General features: G+C 39.4%; 1 protein-coding gene across 1 annotated transcript in view; it reads left to right on the top strand.

Moving 5' to 3' along the window:
• Positions 1–16,072, top strand: part of UQCR-Q (Ubiquinol-cytochrome c reductase ubiquinone-binding protein) — a 54,278-nt gene extending 38,206 nt beyond the window's left edge. The window contains exon 3 of the mRNA XM_090384828.1: positions 15,857–16,072. Coding sequence (XP_090240954.1) covers positions 15,857–15,951 — 95 coding nt within the window. The 3' untranslated portion in view covers positions 15,952–16,072. The remainder of the gene's footprint in view (positions 1–15,856) is intronic.
• The last annotated feature ends 3,109 nt before the right edge of the window (positions 16,073–19,181 follow it).

The following is a 19,181-nucleotide window of genomic DNA, read 5'->3' as shown; positions in this document are numbered from 1 at the left end:
ATTGACAATACTCCATGAGCTACTCTTGCAGCCCGTCTGCACTGCTCAGAGAACTTCATATCTGCCTGCACAACCACCCCCACGTCCTTTTCATTCTCTACCACTGTCAGTGTAGTACCACAGAGTTGATACGTTGCTCTGAGGTTGCTGTTTCCCATGTGTAGTCCTTTACATTTGTCAATGTTAAACTTCATTTGCCACCTCTCAGCCCATCTGCTCAACCTTTCCAGATCCTGTTGCAGAAGCATAGTGTCAGTAGTGTCCTTGACAACCCTGCCAACCTTTGTATTATCTGCAAACTTGGACATTAAGCTTGATATACCATCATCAATATCATTTATAAATACAGAAAACAATAATGGACCCAACACTGAGCCCTGAGGGACTCCACTAATAACATTAGTCCACGATTAGCAGTGTCCATTGATTACCACTCTCTGTCTTCTCCCCCTCAACCACCCCTTTATCCATAGCAGCAATTTGCCTCCAATGTCACACTGCTCCAATTTGTGTAGCAGTCTTCCATGTGCAACAGTATCAAAAGCCTTTCTAAGATCCACGTATATAATATCAAAGTTATTCCCTGCATCCAGTTCTTTTGTGACTGCATCATAGTATCCAATCAAGTTGGTCAGGCAAGACTTCCCCTTAACAAAACCATGCTGTGTCTGAGCTATAACTGAAGTCTTGTCTAAATGATCCTGCAGTGCTTCTTTAACCAGTGCCTCCATTAATATTCCTGGAACAGAAGTTACGCTCACAGGTCTATAATTACTTGTATCAGCCTTTGATCCTCCTTTGTGAATTGGGGTCACATTTGCACATTTCCAGTCTATGGGTACCTCCCCTGAGTCCAAGGAAGCTCTCATAATTATGGCTAAGGGTTTGCTTACTTCCTTTGCTGCCTCCTTTAATATAACTAGATAGATCCCATCCACCCTGGGTGCCTTTCTTGTGTTTATCTTCAACAGTTTCTCCTCCACTTTACTTCCAGTTATTTCAAGATTCTGTAGCTTACTGCTAGAGTTGAATACACCTCTGGCATTCCCCTTGCTGAATAACTCCTCATGTGTGAATGTCGATGCAAAATATTCATTTAGTTTGTTAGCTACCTGAGCAGGATCATCAACAGTTGACCCATTAATATCAAGTGGACCAATCTGATTCATCCCCTTCCTTCTAGAGTTTACATAAGTAAAGAACTCTTTGCTGTTTTTCTTTGCATCCCTTGCCAAGGATTTCTCGTAATCTGCCTTCGCCTGCCTAACCTCCTTTGTAACTTGGTTGCATATCAACTTGTATCTATCATAGGCTTCTGTGTCATGTGTTAATTTGTAAGTATCCCATGCATTTTTCTTCTCTGCCATATGCCTCATTAGTTCATCTGACATCCATTTTGGCCTAAACCTTGAACAATATTTCTTAGTTGGTATGTAAAGCCTAGTAGCTTCCAAGATAAGTTCTTTGAATGCTTCCCATTTTGAATTTGCTGTTGGTAACATCATCAGTTGGTCCCACTGTATAGAATTTAAATACTGTCTCAGTCCATCGTAGTCGCCTTTATGGAAGCAATAACCCTTACCTTTACCCCTAATGGTAGTTACCTCTTTCAGTAACTCCCACTTCAGCACACTGTGATCACTGCCACCTAGTGGTTCAGTTATATGCAGATTCTTAATGCATGAAGAATCACTGCTGATAATCAAATCAAGAGTATTACTCCCTCTAGTTGCCTCCCGAACATGCTGATGTAGAAAACAATCATCCAATAAATCCACAAAAGCCCTGCTAGTGTGTGAGTAACCAGCCCCCGAATTCCAGTCAATATCTGGGAAATTAAAATCTCCCATTATAAGACTCTGATTTACTGGCCCACTCTATTTCCCTGTACAGTTCCTTATTATACTCATCAGAGTCATTAGGCCTATAGCACACTCCTGCTCTCAATTTTGATCTCCCAGTGCTTATGTCACACCAAACTGACTCAACACTGCACTGTCCAGCGATGTCGACTGGTTTCACTTCCTTGGTTTTTATGTGTTTCTTAACTAATAGCATAACCCCTCCCCCCTTCCTATCCTGTCTATCTTTTCTGTAGACGTTGTACTCCCCAAATTGCAGTTCTGCATCCCTTATATCTGTGTGACACCACGTCTCTGATATCCCAACAATATCTGCCTTTGATGTTTTGAGCAATACCTCAAATTCATCAAATTTATTTACTAAACTCCTAGCATTGGTGTACACGCAAGTATACCTGCACCTGTTTCTATTCTTAGCTACCCTAACACAACCCATGTGTTTACTTGTACCGCAATGGCTCCCAGCAGGCTCTGAAATACCATGCATCTTGTTTTTCAGGCTTCTGCTCATTCTAATAGAAGCAGTGCAAGAATCTCTTTCACCTCTGCCAGTGGCTACTGTCAATCTATTGGTCTTTGTCTCCCCCCAAGCTAGCAGTTTTCCGACCCACGTAACACTGCCTCGATAGCATCAGCAAATATTCTTGCACCCTTTCTATTTAAGTGTATCCCATCCCTGTAGAAGCAATCTCTCCTGTTAACAAGTACAGTCCAGGCTGAAAAAAATTTTACCCCTTGAGCCTTGCACAATCTTTCCAGGGCCGAATTGATCGACAAGGCTCTCATTATATACTCCCTCCTATCGTGTCTGGGCAGAATTGCAGACACTTTCAAATTCAACCCTAATTCTCGGCTTTTGTTCAACAGTGACCTGTACTTGTTAAGTAATTCTGCCGGTCTCCTACTCTTAATATTATTTGTGCCAACGTGTACAACTATATCACCTTTTGTGCCCTTAAAAGATGATATTCGCTCTACAACGTCATCAACCTTTGCCCCTGGCAGACATACCCTGGTCCTGTTCCACCTATCTTTTTTACAAAGCATGTTCCCCGTTTCCCTGACAATAGAGTCACCAACAACTACTAGTTCCTTCGGGACCAGCGCATTCTACCTTGGGGGTTGTCTCTGTGTCACGCGATGCCCAAGTGCAAGCTCTGGCTTTGATGTGGGCAGCTGAGAGCTTGATGGGCCCCTCAATTTAGTTTCTTCGAGGGCATCCCCCCTGGCCTTCAAGCTCTCATATAGGCCCACAAGAACGCCGAGTTGTTGCCTGATATCGATACACTCCTTGCATCGCGCACACACAAAGACATCCCCCTTGGCAGTATCATGTCCCGTACCCGATTGCTCTGCAAACATCAAGCAAACAGTGCATTTTATAAGGCTGTGAGTCAGAGGACAACTGCCCCCCTCAGTTCTGCTCTGAGCCACAGCACTTCCATTAGCTTGAGCCTTTTGCTTTGCTGCTCTGGTCTGAGTCATGATTCTATTAATTTATTAATTAATTATAATTAATTATGTTATGTTATGAATTATGTTAAATATAATTAATTATATTATGTTTGTAATCTAAGTCGTTATATATATTTATTTAAACTTACAATTTAACTGCTAACGAAGTTCAACTAACGCTATCTAGTACGGTATATAACTGTCGTATCACAAGGGTGGGAAAATTACGAAAGGTAGCAGAGTTGAAACACGTGGAAACCTTTACCGATACGTTTATGCAATTACAAGGCCGAGTAAAGAATAAATACACCAAATTAATCAGAAAATCACAAAATAATGTTATACTACTAAATTTAAATCAAAAGTTTTAGAAAAACAATAATTTCAAATCGATAAATAAGAAAAATCTGCTTAGCGGCTTTGAACACGACCGTCTCTAGTAGCCTCGTCGTACCAATTCGATTGGATACTATGATGCAGTCACAAAAGAACTGGATGCAGGGAATAACTTTGATATTATATACTTGGATCTTAGAAAGCCTTTTGATACTGTTGCACATGGAAGACCGCTGTACAAATTGGAGCAGTGTGGCATTGGAGGCAAATTGCTGCTATGGATAAAGGGGTGGTTGAGGGGGAGAAGACAGAGAGCGGTAAGCAATGGACACTGTTCTTCCTGGACTAATGTTATTAGTGGAGTCCCTCAGGGTTTTCAATGTTGGGTCCATTGTTGTTTTCTATATATAAATGATATTGATGATGGTATATCAAGCTTAATGTCCAAGTTTGCAGACGATACAAAGGTTGGCAGGGTTGTTAAGGACACTACTGGCAGTATGCTGCCGCAACAGGATCTGGAAAGGTTGAGCAGATGGGCTGAGAGGTGGCAAATGAAGTTTAACATTGACAAATGTAAAGTACTACATATGGGAAACAGTAACCCCAGATCAACGTATCAACTCTGTGGTACTATGCTGACAGTGGTAGAGAATGAAAAGGACCTGGGGGTAATTGTGCAGGCAGATATGAAGTTCTCTGAGCAGTGCAGACTGGCTGCAAGAGTAGCTCATGGTGTCTTGTCAATGATATACAGGAATTTTTCTAGCAGGTGTAAGGAGGTGATTATTCCCTTGTATAAGGCAATGGTCAGGCCACACCTTAAGTACTGTATACAGGTCTGGAGGCCTCATTTCAAGAAGGATGTAGAGCTGCTGGAACGAGTACAGAGAAGGGCAGCAAGATTAGTGAATGGAACAAAGGGGTACTCTTACGAAGAAAGGCTCAAGTTTTGCAAATTACAGTGTCTGGAGACTAGGCACCAGCGAGGTGATCTGATAGAGGTGTATAAAGCCTTGAATGGTTTGAGCATGCTCAATGCTGATGGGATTCTTCCTCTTGCTCAGAATAATCACCTGAGAGGGCATAAATTCAAATTGAGGAAAGACAGATGTAGGATAGATGTGCGGAAATTTGCCTTTAGCCAGCGGGTAGTTGTTTGGTGGAACAGACTTCCATCCCTTGTCGTGGAAGTTGATAGCCTAAATAAATTTAAGGCTCAGTTGGACAGGTATTTCGAACAAATCTAGGAATGAAATTTAAAGTGTGTTTTTTTTTTTTTTTTTTGGCTGATGCTGCATAAGCTTGCTTTCTTGCATCATATGCCTCTACTAATGCTAAGGTGAGATATCACTTAAAAATGAAACGAAAGCCGACTGCAATATTGGACCAAATAAAATCATTAACAAAATGAAAGACTGACCATTATGCCGCATCTCGACAGAGGACCACAAGGGCAATAATGGTCAGGAAATCACCGCATTTCGAACATTATACAAATCCAAGCATACCCGAACCAGTACACTGATTGAGCTGCAAATGCAGTGGATTTGAATATGGTGGTCCTTATGCAATTAAAAATTATAAATTATGATTTGTTACGTAATATTGTAACTTTTGGCTTGTTCTAAATTATTTTAGGAACATTTCCTTCTGCAATACCCTTTCTCCTTTCCTTCTCCCACCTCTTATGTTATCTTATGATATATGGTTTATTTTATTTTGTATTTTAAGCAATGTGCGGTGGTTCAGGCATTAATGCTGCCCTGATATTTGCTATTTTTATTTTTTTTATTTACTTTTCCCAATTTTCTTAATATTCTTAACATTATAATTAGTCAATATATATATATTGACTAATTATAATGTTATACAGGATGTCTCAATAATATTGGTACAAACATTTAGGGGAGGTAGGTAACATCTAAAGGAATGTGAATCGCATAGGAACCCATAACCGGAAACGTCACGGAAAAGTAGTAGCAGAGGCACAAGAAGCAGAATTGACACAAGACAGTAATTAGTGGCAAACATTTATTTGACATAATATTAACAATGGAGTACAAGATGGGTGCATATCATGATGTTACAACAGATGCTCGAAGGTTCCACCGTGAGACGCGATGCATGCGTGACACCGATGCAGCATGGTTTGGTGGACACGGTCGAACACACCAGGAGTTTCTTTGACAGTAGCAGCAGCACAGACGAGTCTCGCCACGAGATCCATTTCCTTCTGCACATGCAATTTATACATGATGGATTTGAGGCCCCCCCCACAGAAAGAAATCAAGGCTCGATAAATCAGGTGAGCGTGTGGGGGGCCAGGCAACGGGTCCACCACGGCCAATCCATTGACGCCCAAAACGCCTGTTCAAATGGTCACAAACCATAATGGGCAGGCGCCCCGTCATTTTGAAACCAAATGTTGCATCTCACATTTGCTGGAACATCGTCAAGTAACCCTGGTAGAACTTGTTCAAGAGAGATCCGATATTTAGCGGAGTTCATGCGGGATGGTAACAGGTATGGGCCGACTAAGCAGTCACCAACCATACCTGCCCACACATTTATTGCGAAGCGATGTTGTGCCGCATGGGGCACAACATCGCTTCGCTCAGGGCTCACGACAAACCACACACAGTGTGGTTTGTCGTGAGCCCACACATGAGCATTGTGCTGATTGAATAAGCCTTCCCGAGTGAAATAAGCCTCATCCGTGAACAAAACACATAGCCTGGTAAATTCAAGTCTTGAACACTTTCTTGGAGAAACCACTGCGCAAAAACCACACTTGCAGGATGACCTTGGGGGAGCAGTAATTGAACCCTTTGGAGATGAAGGGGGTGTAAGGAATCGTGGTGTCAGACACGCTGTACATTGCAACGAGACACTCCTAAGGCAGAGGTAACAGCACGTGTGCTGGTAGTAGGATTATTCATGACAGCATTCATCACACTTTTTTCCATGGCGGGAGTTCGCGTCAAACATGGTCTGCCCACACTACTCCTGTTACCTCTAAATGGCCCATAATCGCACAAATTTTGATGCACACGCACAAACTAGCGGTGGTCTGGTACATGTCTGTCTGGGAAGCGTTCTCCATAAATTTATTGAGCAGCTCGTCCATTGCCCTCTGCTAATCCATACACTAGGTGCATCTCTGCCAGCTCACAGTTCACATATCGATGCATGCTCTTCGTGCGGCAACTACTGCTTGAATGAGTAACCCAGAAATTTTCCCTCTCGCGAACTGATGAACGGTGCCGTGTACCGACTTACGGTGACATTTCCGGTTATGGGTTCCTATGCGATTCACATTCCTTTAGATGTTACCTACCTCCCCTAAACATTTGTACCAATATTTTTGAGACACACACACACACCATGATTTCTTTCATTCCTTTACTCTTTTTTATATCTCTTCAAACTGTTACATCACTTAACTGAAAATATACCGTATTTCCCCATGTATAATACGCACCTTTTTTCGAAAAATTTGGGGTCTAAAAACTGGGTGCATCTTATACAGTGGTTGTAGATTTTTTTACTTGCATTTCCCGCTTTTTTGCGCTTGTTGTCGTTGCGCTCATTGTTTCGCACTTGTTACCGGTATATTAGGTTACGTTTTGCCACGTTCTGCCCAGAAATGGCTCAGAAAAGATTTTCGTACAGTGCTGAATTCAAGTAATGAGGAGTTGTATGAATTTTATGATGAATAAAACTTGAGTTCAATAACTTTATGTAATACATTTTTTTTTTTTTTTTTTTTTCAAATTTCGGGCCCCAAAATTAAGGTGCGTCTTATACATGGGGAAATACGGTATATATTACAAACACATAAAATATATATATCACACACACACTGCATAGTGCTACAATTTTACAATAATTTTTTTGAATAGACAAAATAAAATACAGAGAAAGGGCAAAAAACATACTGCATCTAATAAAAGTAACAATACAAATCACTGGTCGACAAAAACATTTCATGTTGCTGAACACAAAAATCACATTGAAATTTGTCGATTGGCTCTTGTTTTCAAATTAGTTGAAGTCTCATATTAGTGAATTACTCTACATTCTCAATTATAGCTCTCAGCAGAATGCATGGCAACACCACAGTTTCAGTAGCACCATGTCCTTATCATGTGATCGCCAACTGACACCTTGCTCTTCACACGTGATAAGTTGTCACCTCAACTCTGTTGCAGTAATCCTCAAATACGACTAGGTACTGGGTGATTTGTTCTCTGTGAGATTCCTCCTTTTTGCACAGTATTTGTGTCATGTAAGATTAAAATGCCCTGTAATTATGTAAATAGTCTGGATGACTTCTGTTACGTATGTGCAAATCACGTTAACTTCAAGAAAGCATCCCTTAACTCGAGCCTTAAAAGCCTACTTCTTGTACTTTACACCTAAAGTACAAGTAGCCTATTTCTTGTACTTTAGGTGTAAAGTTGGCGACCAGGACAAGAACTTGGCTCCACACATATGCTGCACTACCTGTTCATCAAAACTCAATGTGTGGGTGAATCAAAAGAGATATTTTATGCCTTTCATAGTGCCCATGATGTGGAGGGAGCCAATAAATCATGTCACAGACTGTTACTTCTGTATGATGCCTCCTGTTAGAAAAGGGATGACAATGAAGAAAAAGTGAACAGTAATGTGCCCATATATACTATCTGCAATTCATCCCATGCCTCACGGTGAAGTACTACCTATTCCTGAACCATCTGCCTGTTTTTCTGTACACTCTGATGAACATCAGCTTGATATACGTGAACAATACAGCGCTGTCTATATCAAGGGATCCACCAATTTGTCCAAACTTTTATCCTGAACCACATAAGATCACAGAAAGGAAGCTTTATGACCTCATCGGGGATCTCAAACTGCTGAAGAATAAGACAGAGCTTTTGGCCTGGTAGAAAAACTGGAGTGCGACATGTCAATGAAGATGCATTTCTTGCACTCACACCTGGATTTCTTCCCACCAAACTGTGGTGCCGTCAGCAATGAACATGGTAAGCACTTACATTAAGACATAGCGATGGAACAAAGATACAAAGGCAGATGGAGTACCACCATGTTAGCCGATTGTTGTTGGATGATGAAAACTGATGCTCCCGAAGCTGAATACGAGTGAAAGGCTAAAAGGTCCCATGTTTGATACAGGTATGTTCGTAGCTACATCTTACTGCCATATATAAAATTAAAAAAAAAATACCTTATATACAAAGGGTACTAGGAAAGTTTTGCAATACAGCTTTGTTTATTTAATTTTTTCAAAGTAATTTCCTCTACATTCAATACACCTCTCCATCCTCCGAAACCAATCTTTAAACCAGTTCTGCCAAGTTTCACTAGGGAGTAAAGCACACTCATTGTCCCAAGCCCGTAGAAGGTCCTCATCACTGGAAAACTGCCTCCCTTTTAGCTTCATTTTCACATGCGGGAACAGTGCAAAGTCGCAGGGAGCAAGGTCTGGCCTGTAGGGAGGGTGCTTGAGAAGTTTCAGTCCTGTTGTGGTCAAATATTCGGTGCAGGCTTTGGCGCGGTGAGCTGGAGCATTATCGTGATGGAGGTACCAGGTGTCCATTCTTGACTTTGGCCGCAGGTTCTTCATAGATCCAATGACTTTAGGCAGGCATTGTTCAGTATACCACTTAGCTGTGACTGTCTTCTGCGTGTCCAAAAAGACACGTTCCACAATTCCACTCGATTTGAAAAATACAGCTATCATTTTCTTCTTTACAGATCGGGATTTTCTGACAATTACGGGTGTGTCGTCATCGCCAAAGACCCAAACTTTGTTTTGAGCCTTGGTCGGCAGATCATAATAGTACAGCCAAGTCTCGTCACCTGTCATGATGTTGTTCACATACCGAGATTGTCCCTTATCAAACTTTTTTAACATCTCCCAGCACCAAGTCACACGTCGTGTCATCTGCTCTTCAGTCAGTTGATGCGGCACCCAGAGAGAACAAAGTTTCTTCACGTGCAAATGATCTTGCAGAATCGAACGAATTGCTGGTGCATTTAGGCCCAAAGTATCCTCTATCTGTTGGTAGGTCACTCGCCTGTTTTCGTCAAGCATTTTCCTCACAGCAGTAACGTTTTCCTCCGTAACTGACGTTCGTGGCCTTCCTGGCCTCTCAGAATCCTCCAGAGTGAAATTTCCCCTTTGGAATTCTCTATACCACCTGAATATCGTACGATGTGGACAGTCATTATCTAGTGCAAGAGTCATTTCTTCTAAGCACTGGTCTATGGTTAAACCACGCACGAAATTATACCGCAAAACTGTCCTTATCTCATTTCGTGACCACGATGCCATCGCAAGCACTTTACACTCTTACTACTAATGAATAACTGAGCCCATCGACTTGGCGCGGCGGCTACTGTGCACGTATGAACATGTCTCAACATGCAGCAACAAGCAGCTTCCTGTGATTCGTTGTTGCATCATATTGCAAAACTTTCCTAGTACCCTTTGTATATATAAAAAACTTCTTTTTTCGAAAACAAGACCCAATCTGCCATTTTAAGCACTATTTCTGTGTTTAGCACCCCAAAATCTATAACTTATTATTGACTTACTTTCATTTTATCCATAAAGTATTACTAACTTACTTTTATAACAAGATTACCCCAGGGGCTCACATCTGGTGAGTATGGGCTTGGCACACCCAGGGTCTGAGCTGGATATCATCATTCTTCTCTTTCTTGGTGATTCCCTTCTACTTCTCTCTCTCTCTCTTAGGGTAACTTGGGAATTTTTTTTTTGGCTGGTACAGCATAAGCCTCAGGCTTCCTTGCACCATATAGCTAATAATAATAATAATAATAATAAATATGACCCAAAATTTGTTGTTCAGTGTAATAAATAATAGCATTTTTTTAGCATTAGTAGAGGCATTTGATGCAAGAAAGCAAGCTTATGCAGCATCAGCCAAAAAAAAAAAAAAAAAAAAACCACTTCCACTTCACCCCCCTGTTCGTTCAAAATACCTGTCCAGCTGAGCCTTAAACTTATTTAGGCTATCAACCTCCACCACAAGGGATGGAAGTCTGTTCCGCCAACCAACCACCCGCTGGCTAAAGGCAAATTTCCGCACGTCTATCCTACATCTGTCTTTCCTCAATTTGAATTTATGCCCTCTCAGATGATTTTTCTGAACTAGAGGAAGAATCCCATCAGCATTGAGCATGCTTAAACCATTCAAGGCTTTATACACCTCTATCAGATCACCTCGCTGGTGCCTAGTCTCCAGACACTGTAATTTGCAAAACTTAAGCCTTTCTTCGTAAGAGCACCCCTTTGTTCCATTCACTAATCTTGTTGCCCTTCTCTGTACTCGTTCCAGCAGCTCTACATCCTTCTTGAAATGAGGCCTCCAGACCTGTATACAGTACTCTAGGTGTGGCCTGACCATCGCCTTATACAATGGAATAATCACCTCCTTATCCCTGCTGGAAAAATTCCTGTATATCATTGACAATACTCCATGAGCTACTCTTGCAGCCCGTCTGCACTGCTCAGAGAACTTCATATCTGCCTGCACAACCACCCCCAAGTCCCTTTCATTCTCTACCACTGTCAGTGTTGTACCACAGAGTTGATACGTTGCTCTGGGGTTGCTGTTTCCCATGTGTAGTACTTTACATTTGTCAATGTTAAACTTCATTTGCCACCTCTCAGCCCATCTGCTCAACCTTTCCAGATCCTGTTGCAGCAGCATAGTGTCAGTAGTGTCCTTGACAACCCTGCCAACCTTTGTATCGTCTGCAAACTTGGACATTAAGCCCGATATACCATCATCAATATCATTTATAAATACAGAAAACAATAATGGACCCAACACTGAGCCCTGAGGGACTCCACTAATAACATCAGTCCACGATGAGCAGTGTCCATTGATTACCACTCTCTGTCTTCTCCCCCTCAACCACCCCTTTATCCATAGCAGCAATTTGCCTCCAATGTCACACTGCTCCAATTTGTGTAGCAGTCTTCCATGTGCAACAGTATCAAAAGCCTTTCTAAGATCCAAGTATATAATATCAAAGTTATTCCCTGCATCCAGTTCTTTTGTGACTGCATCATAGTATCCAATCAAGTTGGTCAGGCAAGACTTCCCCTTAACAAAACCATGCTGTGTCTGAGCTATAACTGAAGTCTTGTCTAAATGATCCTGCAGTGCTTCTTTAACCAGTGCCTCCAATTAAAATTAAATTAAAATCTCCCATTATATCTCCCATAAAATCTCCCAATAGTAAGGTAATTATTTAATAATAATGAGGTAGCACTCAACACAAAATATCATACTAAATAATAAAAAATACGCAATAAATATGAATTTAAAAATTGAATTACATAAATAAAATGACAAATGACATTACTGTGAATGCTGAATTGTAAAAACGTATTTTTACTAACCAAATAGTAAGAGGGAATATCATCAGGCTCATTTTTATTTATTATTAAACTAGGCAGTTCCAGCCAGCTTTTCTGGCAACCCCACCGCTATACAGCCACTACTTGGTCACCATGGCACATTATGGCCACAGATGCCGATGTGCCTAATAAATCCCCAAACAAACAAACTATTTGGTCGCCATCTCTGGCAAGTGAAGTCAGGCCAGGAGCTTACCATCGATCAAACAATTCGGATATATACACAATTCAAATACATGCCCTCGACCATTAAAAGCCATGTAGTTCTGCTTTTAAGAGGCTGACAGTTTGGAGAAATTCAAATGTCAGCTGGATAGTTACCTACTAGAGGAGGGAAATGCATAGATTGTCTATTTCCTTTTGTTCTTTTATTTTTTTTTTATTATTTATTTATTATTTTTTTTTATTGGTTGCTACAGCATAAGCCATAGGTTTCCTTGCACCATGTGCTCACTGCTAATACTAATACCCTCAGAACATCTTATCACCATCAGCTTTTATTGCAACAAACAATAATTCTTGAATACTATTATTATTACTATTATGTTTTATGTTGAAAAATTCAATTGTTACTAATATCTAGAGATAAATAAGTAAAACTGCATTATGAAAGTATTGACAGTATACTATAATTGTTTAATTTATTAAATGAAAGCCAGAAGTGTGTACAGGGCCTCAACTTAGGATGACATCGACATCCGATATTCTCAGGAACCGATATAGCTCGAACGATACCTGGATGAAAATTTTCAGATGTGTGCTACATGGAACATCGCTCGTATGATTGTTTCAGATCTATGACAATCTAAAACTTAAAGCTAAGCTCCATCAACCAGTGACATTGCTGTGTGCTTTGAAGCCAGCAGAGGCTGGTTCGAGTGCTTCAAAAAAAAGGGCGAATATATCAAAAGTTTGAAAGGCATGGGGAGGCATCCAGTGCTGATAAAAAAGCAGCTGAGACCTTTAAAATTGAATTTCAAGAGTTTGTTGATCAGGAGGGTTATTTTTCCCAGCAGGTTTTTAACATTGACGAAACCAGCCTCTTCTGGAAGCGAATGCGCAAGAGAACGTACATCACTAAGAATGAGGATAGTTTTCCTGGCATAAGCCTATGAAAGATAGGCTCACTCTCCTGTTGGGTGCCAATGCCTCTTGAGAGTTTAAGCTGAAGCCTTTGCTTGTGTATCAATCTAACACCCCCAGAGTATTTAAACAACCAGAGGTCGGCAAAGGCATGCTGGGAGTGTTTTGGTGCAGTAACAAGAAGGCCTGTGTTACAGGATATGTCTTCAATGAATGGTAGCTTGAAGTTTTCTGTCCTTCAGTGAAGAGTTATCTTGAGAAAAATAAGCTTCCTGTGACGGTACTGCTCCTGCTGGATAATGTGCCAGGCCGTGATCTCAACACCTTGTTCAATCTCTTGAGGCACAATTGAACTTTGTTCAAGTCAAAAATTGGACCAGCAGATGATTGCAAACTTCAAGAAAATCTACACCACAAAAATGTTTGCAAGTTGCTTTGCAGCGACCTCTGGTGAAAATCCTATCACCCTCAAAGATTTTTGGAGGCCGAAGTTCAACGTGCTGGATTGTGTGAGGCTGATTGTAAGTTGTTGGAATGATGTTCTACCAGGTGCTTAAATTCACCCTTGAAAAACATATGGCCTTTAATTATCCATAATGTTGATTAATTTGAAGATGATGGTGCTTTGATAAATGATATTGTAACTCTTGATAAATCAGTGGGTCTGGAGGTTGGCAAAGAGGATGTGGAGGACCTTATTGGCGCTCATGGGCCGAAGCTAACAGCAGAGGGGCTACAAGAGTTGGAGAGAATTACGGAGAGTGACACTGGAGAGGAAGAAAAAGACACCCAAAAAGTGTCAGCTGAAGAGTTAAAGACTGCCATTTCTGTTGGGAGCATTTAAGAGAAGTAAAAAAAACACCCTGACATTGAAAACACTGAACTCATGATGTGCAAAATCGAAGACAAAGTCATTTTTTACTTCAGGAAGCTACAAAAAAGTCATAAAAAACAGTCCACTTTGGACAGTTTCTTTGCCAGTAGCAGCAAAAGACTGAAAAGACACCTGACGCTTGATCTAGTCCCACCACTACCACTATGCCACCATTGATTTCATCAGCTGTGCACTCTTCAAGTCTAAGGGAAATGCTAATTTATTGTTTGTTTTTTTATTTTAAGTTGTTTTATGACCATTTATTAAATAATTTTCATTTTTAATCATCTTCGTTTTTAATGTAAAGATGAAGTATAACATGTATAACCTGAGAATGAATTACAAGAAATCAATGTATTATTGGTTTCAACTTATGATATTTTCAACATACAATGGGTTTTGTGGAACGAATTATCATCGGATGTTGGGGCCCCACTGTATTGCAGTTATGACGGGAGGCATGTGTAGTGAAGTGAAAGCAGTTGCTTTTTTTTATTGTCAGTTAATCAATTAGTAATTAGCTGCTAACATGATAATTAGTTATTTACATTTTGCTTCTGTTAATCACAAAAAAAATTAATTAATTTAAGAAATTAAATATAATGCACCTGAATGCACTGCTTAGATTAACTAACTTGTTTCTCTTCCTTTGACCAGTTCCAACAAATCTGCTTCTTTCCTAAAATGAGGTTTCCAAACTCCTATGCATTATTTAAGGTGTGACCTTTAATAATGCAATGGTCAAAAGTAATAATACTTTTGACCATTGCTTCATACAGTGGGATAATCAGCCCTTTGTCCCTGCTGGTAAAGTTTCTGTATATCTTTAACAGAATTGCAATAGCTGTTCTAGCAGCTTGTCACTGTTCTGAGAACTTCCAGGTGGATTGTACAAACTTAAAGTAGTTAACAGTTGACTACCTTAAGTTTTGCTCTATTAAAATTGTTATTCCAGGATTAGTGTTATCCAAATGTTAGTACCTTGCCTTTATCAATTGCAATTTTTTGTTCCGTCTGTCTAGTACATCTGAATTTTCTTGGAGTAGCATATCCTTCCTATCTTTGTATGATGGCAGGCTTAGGCAATAAACTTGAAATACAGTATAATGACTGCTTACTGCTGTCTTTTTTTTTTCTTGAAGAACAGTTTATCCCATTAATCCAAAATGTGTGTTCTGGTCTCAAATAAGCTAAGTCATTTTAGCCATCTACATCATTATTACCAAAGTCGCTTTACCAAAAACAGATAAGCAATATCTGTTTGTGTTTAATCAGGTAGCAGTTTAATCAAGATTTTCACATTCCTATTATTAAATAGTTTATCACATGCAGTGTTTTTCAAACTTGTTTAGTTATGGCACAACCTTAATATCTTTAATACTGGTAAATAATGCATTTTACAAATTAAATAAAAATTCAATAATAAAAAAAATTAAGAAACATTTGCTGTGAACTCCTTAAAACACTTTGCTGAACCATAATAATTCACAAAACATAGGTTGAAAATCGCTAGTTAAGTGTGTGCAAACAAAGAAACTATCACATCTGTAAAAATATATAATACGACAAATTAAGCCATACCTATGAACCAGTCTTTGAATCATATTAACTAAGCAATGGGAAAGATGGCCAGAATTTTATGTGGCAAATAGCTGTTATGTGTCAGATAGAAATTGAAGAGACAATAAAAAGTATGTTTTGAAGTGTTTAATTTTACCCACATTCTCAAGGTATATCCCAGTACAAAATATGATGTAATGTGAAATTTTTCTTTTTCAGCATTTATAATAGCATATATGGTTTATGACTGGGCAGAAAAGGAACATGTACGGCTAAGTCGAAAAAATCCTTCTGATTATGCAAATGATGAGTGAAAAACCAAGGAAATAACTGTAGCACAGTTTCAAGTATAAAAGTAACTTTTGTGGCAAAATATATGAGCATTGTAGTCAACCATTATGTAAATATAAATAATAAAAAAGTGAAGTAATCAAATTGTTTTGAGCTTTTTATGCATTTAAAAACAGAAAAGAAAATGCTTATCAGATGCTTTGAAAAGATATGCGACTTTTCACAAAACATTTAATGAAGATTATCCATTTAGCTTAATGTTTAACTACAGAAATTGCTTATCTGATCTTTTGATATCTTCTTGGTATTTTGAACCAAGAAAGATGAACCTGGAATATTGGCTATTCTCATTGCATAAGTTCCATTAGTAAGTAACAGTTTGCTATCTTTCTTCTTTTCTGGAGTCATCCCAGCAGTAAGTAGAAGATCAGATTTAAAATTCATGAAACTTTAATTATTATTATTATTATTATTAGCCATATGGTGCAAGGAAGCCTGAGGCTTATGCTGCACCAGCCGAAAAAAAATAAAAAAAATTCTGAATTACTCAGAGAGAGAGAGAGAGAGAGATAGGTAGAAGGAAATCACCAAGAAAGAGAAGAATGATGATATCCAGCCCCAGGACCCTGGGTGTGCCAATCCATACTCACCAGATGTGAACCCCTGGAGTTACTATCCATCTTGAAATTATAATATTGCATTGAGTATTTCAGAAGTTATTACTCATAATAAAATTCACAGCTATATGATTGTTTTTGCTGTTTCAGGTAATTGAAATGAATGAGTGTTTTTGTACAGCTGATATTATTAGTCTAAGTTATCTTTCTTGGTCTACCAATAGGCCCCACACTGTTGAATGGCTGAAGGAAACTATTGAGCATGAATGCACCTTGATTTACTTCAGATGCCCTTAATCATGTTCGGTTATCCTTCCACAGGAGAATGCTTAAACGTAAGCAGTACAGTCAGTCCTCGTATAACACGTGTTTCCACTACACGAATTCGATCATACACAAATTTATAAATAGGGGAACAATATCTTATATAACACGAACCAAATTCGCTTCTGCACGATTCGCCTTTGTGTTTACAAGAAATGGCAGTCGAACGCAGAATCACCCCAACCGAACGCAACACGATAGGAATGAAGAGAAGATTCTGAAAATGTATTTGTTTTTTATATCAGCGAAGGGAAAACACATTTCACCATAATAACGTAAAAAAACCAACACAATTCCAGCTATCGGTATTGTCGCAAATGCCATTAGATCGAGTTTACTACCAGTTCATAACAGATTCCACTAGCAGAAATGCAACTGAAAATTGCTTTTATTGTTTTATGGTAGTAATCCCTAGAAATGTGCTTTAGTAAAATGTGAAGTGTTAATAGTGTATCTGCCTTTACGATGTTGTTTATTCAGTTGCTACACGTGCGCAGCTTTGTTTATGTGTATCAAACGTGGCCTCATACTATGGTTTATTGTCAAAATCACACCGGCCTCCGGCCCACCGGGGTTTCCCCGGTAAGACTTATGGCCAGTCCGCCTCTGTCGATAGAGAAAAAATATGAAATTGTGAAACACTTTGAGCGAAATGAAAGACCATGTGATATTGCACGTGCTACAGACCTAAATGAGGCAATGCCGAGAATTACAAAGAATGCAGAGAAAATAAAAAAAACTTTCATAGCAGGAACAACTCAAAGTGTAATTAAAATCCATTAGATTAAGACACAAAGAATTGGAAGAGATGGAATGGCTGTCATCTGTTTGGATAGAAAATCAAACAAAAAACAAGTTTGCTTACGATAGAAGCAAAAGCAGTAGCAATGTTTTATTACGTAATAGTCGTAATAAAATACGAAATTGTGTTTGGTAATGTTTTGGTTACAAATGTGTGTTCAATCTTGGGTGGTCGGCACCTAACCCTATTTTTCCCCGTAGGGCCTGTTGTTTATGTTGCACAATTTTGCATTGCACGAGGGTTTCTAGGAACACAACTATCGTGCTGTAAGATGACTGACTGTATCAATATGACATGTGATTTGTATATGCAATTTTCCTATGAGTAAAGTATTTTTGAAATACCCAGAATCCTGTTGCAGTAGTGTCATTAACAACCCTGTAACATCTGCTGGACATTAAGCTTGATATACCTTCATTAATATGGTATACTTTCATTAATATGACTGACTAAATACAAAAAACAACAATGGGCCCAACACCGAACCCTGGGGGGGGGCTCCACTAATAACATTAGTCTACGAAGGGCAGTGTCCATTGATTACCACTCTGTCTTCTCCCACTCAGCCATCCCTCTATCCATAGCAGCAACTTGCCCTTAATGCCATACTGTTCCAATTTGTACAGTAGTCTTCCATGTGCAACAGTATCAAAAGCTTTCTTAAAATCCAAGTATATCAAAATTATTTTTTGCATCCAGTTCCTTTGTCACGACATCATAGTATGAAATCAAACTGGTCAGACAAGACTTCCCTTTAACAAACCCATGCTGTGTCTGAACTATTGTGTGGTCTTGTCTAGGTGATCCTGCAATGAATATTTAACCAGTGACACCATTATTTTCCCTGGAACAGAAGTTAAACTAACAGTAATTACTTGTGATCCGCCTTTATGAATTAGGGATAAATTAGCACATCTCCAATCCATGGGAAACTCCCCTAAGTCCAATTCGCTTTCATAATCATGGCTAAGGGTTTGCTTACTTCGTTTGCTGCCTCCTTTAATATAACTGGATAGATCTCATCCACTCCAAGTGTCTTTCTTATGTTTAAACTCCTTGTGTGAATTTAGATGTAAAATACTCATTCAGTTTGTTGGCCACCTGAGCAGGATCATCAACAATCAAACAACTATCGATAACAAGTGAACCAATCTGATTCATGCCCTTCTAGAGTTTACATAAGTAAAGAAGTCTTTGCTGTTCCTCTTTACATCCTTTGCCAAAGATTTCTCGTAATCTGTCTTCGCTTGCCTAACCTCTTTTGTGACTTGATTACAGACTAGTATATATCTACCATAGGCATCTGTGTTGCCTGATAATTTATATGCATCCCATGCATTTTCTTCTCAGCCACAAGTTTCATTAGTTCATCTGATACCCGTTTAGGCCTAAATCTTGAACAGTATTTCTTAGTTGGAACAAAAAGTCTAATAGTTTTCAAAATTACTTCCTTGAATGCTTCCCATTTACAATTTGCTTTTGGTAACAGCATCAGTTGGTCGCACTGTAT

Source organism: Mastigoproctus giganteus, chromosome 11, assembly GCF_048544385.1.
Source record: "Mastigoproctus giganteus isolate SK-2022 chromosome 11, ASM4854438v1, whole genome shotgun sequence".
Lineage (NCBI taxonomy): Eukaryota > Metazoa > Arthropoda > Arachnida > Uropygi > Thelyphonidae > Mastigoproctus > Mastigoproctus giganteus.
The sequence above is the reverse complement of the archived record's forward strand: the minus strand, read 5'-3'. Positions and strand labels throughout refer to the sequence as shown.